The sequence below is a fragment of the Limulus polyphemus genome, unplaced genomic scaffold, assembly GCF_000517525.1.
Source record: "Limulus polyphemus unplaced genomic scaffold, Limulus_polyphemus-2.1.2 Scaffold3467, whole genome shotgun sequence".
NCBI lineage: Eukaryota > Metazoa > Arthropoda > Merostomata > Xiphosura > Limulidae > Limulus > Limulus polyphemus.
This window is the reverse complement of record NW_013669077.1, coordinates 104,152-112,933: the sequence shown is the minus strand read 5'-3', so window position 1 is coordinate 112,933 and position 8,782 is coordinate 104,152. Positions and strand designations below refer to the sequence as shown.

General features: G+C 30.5%; 1 protein-coding gene across 1 annotated transcript in view; it reads right to left on the bottom strand.

Annotated features, from left to right (window-relative positions):
• Window positions 1-8,430, bottom strand: part of LOC106469401 — a gene marked incomplete at its 3' end in the record, with an annotated part of 14,748 nt that extends 6,318 nt beyond the window's left edge. Inside the window, exons 1-4 of the mRNA XM_022397917.1 lie at window positions 8,342-8,430; window positions 5,596-5,691; window positions 2,783-2,831; window positions 123-1,508 (exon numbers count right to left, since the gene is read on the bottom strand). Coding sequence (XP_022253625.1) covers window positions 123-1,508; window positions 2,783-2,831; window positions 5,596-5,691; window positions 8,342-8,359 — 1,549 coding nt within the window. The remainder of the gene's footprint in view (window positions 1-122; window positions 1,509-2,782; window positions 2,832-5,595; window positions 5,692-8,341) is intronic.
• Window positions 8,431-8,782: the final 352 nt, after the last annotated feature.

The following is an 8,782-nucleotide window of genomic DNA, read 5'->3' as shown; positions in this document are numbered from 1 at the left end:
GTGTCGTCTGTGTGTGTGTGTGTGTGTGTGTGTGTGTGTGTGTGTGTGTGTGTGTGTGTGTGTGTGTGTGTGTGTGTATAATTGAAGTAAACAAGACAGAAAAACTATGCAAATGCTCATACTTGCTATTTTACATGCTTTAACATCTGAGGTCCTGTGACTCATAACAGATGATGACATCATCTCATCCACAAGGTTTTCCTTTCCAGAAGTGCTATTTTCTAAACTCATCATTTTAAAAAGGTCTGCCCATGATTGATGCTGTTGAAGACCACTGTTCATTGATGTTTCTACTTCATCATTGCTAGGCAGGGACACTCCTGAATCCTGATCTAATAAGTGTTCAGGAGTACTAACTGACTGAACCTCATCAAATACCACAGAAATAGGTGAAGACATACAATCTGTCTTCCCCTCAACTTCTGGCTCGGATGTAACCGGGGTGGGCGTAAAAGACTGTTCACTATTAGCTCCCCACTCTGAGCCTGGGATATCATTAGTTTCTACTTCAGTCTTTTTAGGTTGCATTATCTGTGACACAGCTGCACTGTCATCAATATTATGTTCTGTTATACAACTATTTACAGAATTATCTATACTTGCTACTGTAGTTTTACTATCACTGCTTACTGTTGTTTGACAATAACTGTAATTATGAACTTCTGATACAGTCACACACAATGACATGTGAGGTAAATACACATCACAGTTTTGACTACCATCCATTACTTGATGGACAGTAGGAGGAGGAGTAGGGTGGTGAATATAACCATGATAGGGTGAGGGAATCACAGGAACACAGAAAATTGGTGCTGATTCAGTTTGTGGATGAGCCATTGGAGAATACTGCATTGTTGTCATTTCAAGTGGGTATTCTGACAATATACCAGGCAAAGGTATGGTTCCATTGGTTAATGGATAATTTGGGGGTGGAACACTAAAAGGCACTACTGGATTATGAGATAAGACTGAGTGGTCACTCAGTGGAATCACATTGGCTAACTGGTTTGCAAGAATCACTGATCCTGTCTGGTAGGCATCAGAATTTATGCACATTTCCAAAGAAGAATAGCAGTTAAAAGGACGCTTTTTTCTGTTCCTACGAGGGTACTGTTTTTCACAAAGTTGTCCATTTTGCTTTGAATCTTGTCCAACACTAACTTTATCACTGTTTGTTCTACAAGTCACAGTTGTAAAATTGTTACCACACAAAATGGGCTGAGGATACGGAATTTGATAATGGTATGTTTGCCCAGTATTTAAGTCTTGCTGGGGAATATTCTGTGTGAATAATGGTAAACCTAAATACTGAGGAATAACTGGATAAGTGCTAGGTATGAATGAAAAAGGCTGATCTGCTGGTAGATAAGAAACACTAGTAACAACAGGCAAAAAAGGTGGATGAGCCACTGAGGTGTTGACATTTGCAACCTGAGGAAAAACTGTGGTATCATGCCCGATATAGCATGCAAGAGTCAAATCTTCATCATTTTCACATTCCACGTTATCTAGACAAGAAAAATTGGTTTGATTAAAATTAATACATTGCACACATTTGGGATTTTTATAAACAACTTTGAAATCATTGATTTTTGAGAGGCTTTTCTAAAGCCAGAATACTAGAACTGTACTGGAGACAAAGTATTATATTTTTTCATATAAATGTTGCTAATATATGTCAACTCTTGATAATCAAATCAACCAAAAATCAGCCAAAATAATATATTAAACTATAAATTGTCAAAAATAAGTGTGAAAAGTTTGCTAATTTAAAAGTTGCCAAACTTTAACACCCCTGAAAGTCACTTAAAACTGAACCCCTTTCTTACACTTTGCAAGTTGAAACTTTTGCTATAAAATTCTTACACGTGCAAAAGTTGGACTAAAGAAAACACATAGTGTCAAAAACACATTTTCATATAAACTCATTGTTCCATAATAGTGAATCTTAACATCATTTTAAATGTACACATTATATGATAATTTCAACAATTTTATTACCTGTTTTAATAACCAATGAAAAACTATCAAAAAATTATTGCTGATAAAATATCTATTAAAACTATTCATCCTGTATGTGAAAGTAAGCTTTAGTAAGCTAATATATGTATCTTGTAGGTTCAGTGTAAATTGTTACTTTGTGCATATCACTGTTGAATAAAATCTGTAAAATACAAAGAAACGTGTAAAATCTTTATGAGAAAAAAAAAGATGCACGTTTAAACTTCCATCCATATAATCTCTCCTATGTAAAAAATATAATACACTGTTTCAACTGGATAAAGACCTTATCAAGATCAAAGCACAACTTGAAAATTATTAAAAGATCCACTGTCACAAGAGAAAGCTCAACATAGTAAGTCCCAGTTTAAGTAGGAAACAATTTTCTTTTCTTATTACGCTTAAGATACTGTATTTGGAAGAATCAAAATATTAAATTCCCACATTCCCGAGGAATTTAATCTTTTTTTAGTTGGCTTTCCTGATCGGGAATGCATGGTCCATCCATATTCCTTTGGTTATAACCAATGAAAGTGAAAATATTGCATTGATTAAATAAACAATTCATGAGGAAATGCAACTTTTACATGAGTGAATGTAATTTTTCTGATAGCTCTCCCTCGAGTGAATGTAATTTTAATTCTATTTCATTATTTCTATCCCTGATTTGATACTAGAAGCATGAAACCTCCTAAATAAACATACTTTCATTTAAAAATTCAGGCTCTGTTCAAAATGCAAAGCAAACAAAATGTTAGATCACTAAACATTGTGTACTAACCTGATGCTGATGGGAAATTACTGATGGGTGTTTCATCCTTCCAGGGAAGCTTCAAAAATATTTTGATAAAAAATTAAATTACTAAGACAAGCAAAAAAATAGTTTCAAATACATATAAACATTCATTATGTTATATACACACACACATAACAAATTGTAGCTTGTTAACCCTTTTGCAAGGGGAGCCCCTTTAAATGCTTTCCTGCACAAGTCACTGTGTTATATTCAAGATTTAATTAAACACCTTTAGTATCAATGTATGTGAACGAATTTAATATTATAATGCATGTTCTGATTCAAAATTTTATTTTATCCAAGTTTTAAGTCCTTTATTACAAAATAAACCTTTAAAAAACTACTTAAAACTTCAGATGCATTGTCACGCGACCAACAAGCTATGAAAAATCTCTACTTTAGCTCTCTGTATCTTCAATAATACAATGGTAATATAGTAATAGTACATCTAGCCACTAAGATGCTTATATAACCTTTTAACTCCTTCCTTTCAAAGTACTCTGAAAGAATACAGTTAAAGCATATAATAAATTTTTTAAACCCCTGACAGCTACCACACCCACCTTCAACAGATTTGTTTGAGCTTTATCCCTTCCATGTAGACATTACATATATATGTGTATATAACAATTAGAAAGAGCTCATTTTACAGTATAAACTGACAATGGTTATTTTGAAATGGGTGCGCAGTTGTCATCACAGAGTACATATAACCGACTGTAGTACTGTTGGCTGGTTGATCGACTATAGCACTTATGGTCGTTTCTTACCTGAATATGTAAAAGTTAGAGATACAGTTTAAATTGTATTTAAGTCTTGCTCTTATATTTTAGTTAATTATGTATTAATTATGTTCTAAAATGCATAATTAAAAGGTTTAAACATTTTTTAAATATACATCATATTTCATGTCTGTTCTCAAGGATTATGTGCTGAATGAAAATTTTGCCAAAAGGTTGCACATGTTTCTCAAAGAAACTGTAATATGCCTTGAGAATCCTGTTGACTTGTGTCATAATGAATAATAAGTTGTAAAAGACAAGAAAGAAAATAAAGCATTAAAAGTTAACTATATGTGAAAAGTGGGAAGAAAAAAAAAAAAGATGAAATTACGAATTCAACAAAAGGAAACTTTAAAGATATTCTACAAAAAATTAAAAGGTATGTTTTTTCTTTCCATTTCCTAATGTTAATTATTTTGTTGTACTGTACATAGACAATAAAAGCTAAAGTTAGTGATATGGTAGAGAAAATGAAAAATAAAATATAAACATTTACCTTAAAAACTTTTGATATCCTTTTAGGAGGTTCTAGAGGTTATGCAAATGAAATATGAAAACTATAAGATGATGAAAAGTATTTTTTATACTTAAAATGAAAATCACTTTGCACATGATTGGTTGATAGTTTGAATGTAACTACAGATTTTTGTAAAAATAATTAAAAAACAATCATTATCTGTATACAAGATACTAACAATCTTTAACAATATCTTACCAGTTTTTGAGAGGATATATTGAAAAATCTCAGAGTTACTGGATGCATGGTTGTACAAGTGAAATTCGCAACTCGATTTCCGCAAATTGCATGAGCCCATCACAAAACAGTTAAAACAAAGTATACTTTAGTGTTAAGCTTACTTTCATCTTTTTCTTGTTTTATATTCAGAAGTTTTTAATTGAAACCTGTATACTCTCAAAAACATTAATATTTACAATAAAAAATATAAGAATAATTGTCATTTACTTGTCCTGATGAAATAATGGTAGAAAAAACAAAGCAAACTGTTTCTAAGAAATTAGTAAAAAATCAAAATTACTCATAAGAATTGAATTTGATAAATTAAAACTAGAATCAAACTTGAATTTATACAGTTTCATTAACCGAAATTTTTCAACAACCATGTTTTTCAATCATGATTACAATATGCAAATTTTCAACTTTAATTTCATAATATTTTTGATGGTCCCATTTACAACAGAATTATAATCAATAATTGCCAGTGATACTTAATTAGAGTCCTATGTAGTTAGCTTTCCAAACTGCTTACAGTTGTGATATTGAATATTCATTGCATGAAAACCCTTATAACAAATATGAATATAGATGCTAAAAAAATATAAAAAAACACCTGTTACATGACACAAACAGTTTTTATTTCTGAGTAATCTTGCAATGAAGAAGTGAGAATATATTTCAATTAAAAAAAGGGTAAAAGATATTATATCACAATAACAATGATCATAAATTTTAATATACTTCCATTTTCTAGCTTGATTACGAAGTGTATACAAATTTTAATTGACATCTGTTGCACACTGATGCCAACAGAGCTTCTTTCATGTAAAGAAATTCATGCTTATGATTATTTCCTATTCTATTGTGTTGTGTTATAATTCCTATTACCAGTAAACATATGCTTCCAATATTACATACCATCCTAAAAGATGTTCATGTCTAGCATTCCTAGTGAGGAAATGCTAGCGAGGAATGTTTTAGTTTGTTTTACACATCCTTTCTCTGAATTTTTATTCCAACTTTAAACTACTAATTATTTTAGTAGAAGTTACCTGTTAAGTTTGTTATATAATTCTATAGAAGTAAATTAAGAACAAAATATGTTGAAGCAAAAACAACAGGAATTAAGCATTTACATTTCCATGAATTCTGCTAAACAATTTTTTCTTTTTTAATAAAACTAGAATTTGATGGTTTAAAAGGTTACAACTTACACACAACTAACTTCCACAGTGATATTAGAAATGTATGATAACATTTTCAGAGAAAAAGTTTCTTACCTCTACATAAGAATTATCACCAGTACAGTTTAGTATCTCACATATTTCATTGGCTTCTTTTTCAGGTATATCATTTAAATCTAGAAACTGGAAGTCCTGAAACAGTTAACAACTTACAGTTAATTGTTGAATCAAAAATTGTCAGTATTTTGTGTTAAAATTTAACAAAAAACCATACTAGAAGTTGATGAGCTCACCTGAACAACACAGAATTTTCTAAGACAACACCTTTTATAATGAGACAATAACTCAAAGTCTCTGCAAGTGTAATGACAACCTATCAGACCTTAATTATTAATTACTGTTATTTGTTACAATTCACTGTCCACTCAGCTAGTGGGTACTTAGTTGGATATTATTCTTTAATGCCATTACAAGTTTGATTAATTGTTTGTTTTTGAATTTCGTGCAAAGCTGCATGAGGGTTATCTACACTAGCTGTCCCTAATTTAGCAGAGTAAGACTAGAGGGAAGGCAGCTAGTCATCACTACCCACCAGCAACTCTTGGGCTACTCTCTTACTAATGAATAGTGGGATTGACCATCACATTATAATGCCCCCCACGGCTGAAAGGGCAAGCATGTTTGGTGTGGCGGGGATTCGAACCCGCGACCCACAAATTGCGAGTCAAGCCCCTTAACCACCTGGCCATGCTGGGCCAAAGTTTGATTAAAAAGATGAGTTTCAGTTTATCAAAAATTAAAAATTTGAAAAGATTATTAAAATCAAATTTAATTGCAAAAATAATCTGAAACTAACTGAACTGAAACACTGCATACATGTCTATTTAAAATATCCCATTTTTATTTGTAAAATAAGTATGAATAAAAGTTTAAAAAGTAGCAAGGAATCAAAGCTACTAACACTCAATAGTTACACATGATTATATTTGTATAAAAAACAAATCTATAATAATTTCCACTTATTAAATATTTTTCTTTTTAGAATTTTCTTCCCCTCAAGATAATTAGAATGGCTGTACCTACCTTCCAAACATTTTAAATTTCACTACAGTTTCTCTGTAAGTCATATTCAGTAATCAGTATTACATTCCATTATGATCTTAGGCTTAAGAGAAAATTTCCCAACACAACTATCCTAGATACCAGTACACATCAAAGAAAGGTACAATAAAATTAGCTATATATGACTGGTTATGAATTACACCTTCTCATCTTAATCTGAAAAAACAGTACACCAGTTACATCCTAGTTGCAAATGCTATAAGTGTTATGATTGAAACACACATTTAAAAGTCAGGCACCACAAAGTCTTCCTTTAGATTCATTTTAGTGACTCAGCATCTTTTTTAAATTATGAATTATCTTAAGTTAAAACAATGTTAAAAAACACTTTGAGGTTTAATAATATACTAATGATAATAGACTTAAGAAATTATGAATCTTTGTTGATAAAATTAAAGCCAGAATATAAAAATGGTGTTTGCATTATTTATACTTGCACAAAAAGACTATGGTGTATATGAATCCCATTGTATACACCCACAAGCATTATTTATATGCATAAGCATGCAGCAAACAAACCTCCATTCAAAAACACTGTATACCTCAAAAATATCATAAAACAATGAATGATTACATTACACAACACAAACCCACTGAAATTTATCATCAACTAAATCATTTTTTTGTCCAATCCCTTAACACATCCTAATCTTCTATTATGATTATTTAAATGTATATGATATATTCAAAACTTTAATAAATTTATAAAGTTATATGTCACCCATGATAACATGAAGTATCTATCATAACATCAGTGTCAAAAACAATTTTTGACAGCAGTGAGTGTATGGAAGCAAAACTTTAAAAATACCCACAAATGAAACCACTACATCCCTAGCAAAACAAGCAGCAACAACATTACAAGTTTCTCTCAAAATGTTCTTAATTTGTTTTAATATTATCAAGTATGTATAGAGAATTAGCAAACAAGTTATTTAACATTCTTTAATAACAACATCTTTGGACATATTAATAATACTTATTAAAACTAATATATAACTGTGCTTGTATACATGTTACGTTTCAAATATCTAAGATACGTCTCTTATTGTGAGTGTGAAGCATTATCAAAAGTGGTCTATGTATCAGCGGTTAATTAATAACACTGAAACTTGATAATTAATGATTATCACAATATTGCGACCATGAAATTACTTTTGCAAAAAAAGTTTACTGCATTTCATTCTTCTTAAAACATATATATATATATATATTATTTTACCTACTGAAAATTTCTGTTTTTAATTTAACAGCTTAAATAAGTCTAGTTTTATTTTTAATACAGTATAGTTTACCGCCTATAAAGTATAAGCTGAAATTAATGAAAAGTGTTAAATTAATGTAGTCTTAAAATTCTGAATGTGAAATCTTAGTCACATAATTATCAGCAGTAAACACTGATTAAAATATAAACAATTTTAAACTAATCTGTCATGAAATCATGAACACTAAACCTAATTTTAAACTTCCAATTAATGACGTAGTACTTGCCGGTAGGCTAAATGCGCCACACTACTGCTCTGTTAAGCCTAACCTACTATAGTATAGTAGTTCTGTATATTACAATAGCAGCGACGATGAACTTTACACTTCTACGTAGTTAAATAAACGTTTTTTCCATTATTTTATGTACGATTTAATCCTATATTTTAAAGCTATAGTAAAAAGCAATACATATTTGTGATATATATTACTAGGCACCACAAAATTTATACTTAACCGTTTTCTGAAATTCCATGTTGGTACTTTCGTCATCCGTACGATAACGATAATAATGTAACCATGCTTTCCAAAATAGAGAACAAGAAACTCAACCAGTTACGTTGATAAGAAAAAAACAAGACCTTTACTCCAACTCATCTGTGATTGGCTAAGTTAAGAGCATTAGCCAATCATAATAGAGTCCTGGTAAACTTTTTTTCCCAGTTCACAAAACTGTTTCCACTTTTCTATACAGCACTATGGTATATCAGTTGATGATATAAATAAAGTAAGAGTTTTTGTTTTTATGTTGTCGTTTTTTCGTTATTTAAAAGTTTAAAAATTGCAAGTCAATGTGAAGGTGGAATAGGGATTCTTCCATCTTTAATGGAGATTTTTACTAATAATCTAAGATGTAAAAAAAGCATGTAGATAAAGCCTTTTATAATTTCCTAAATGC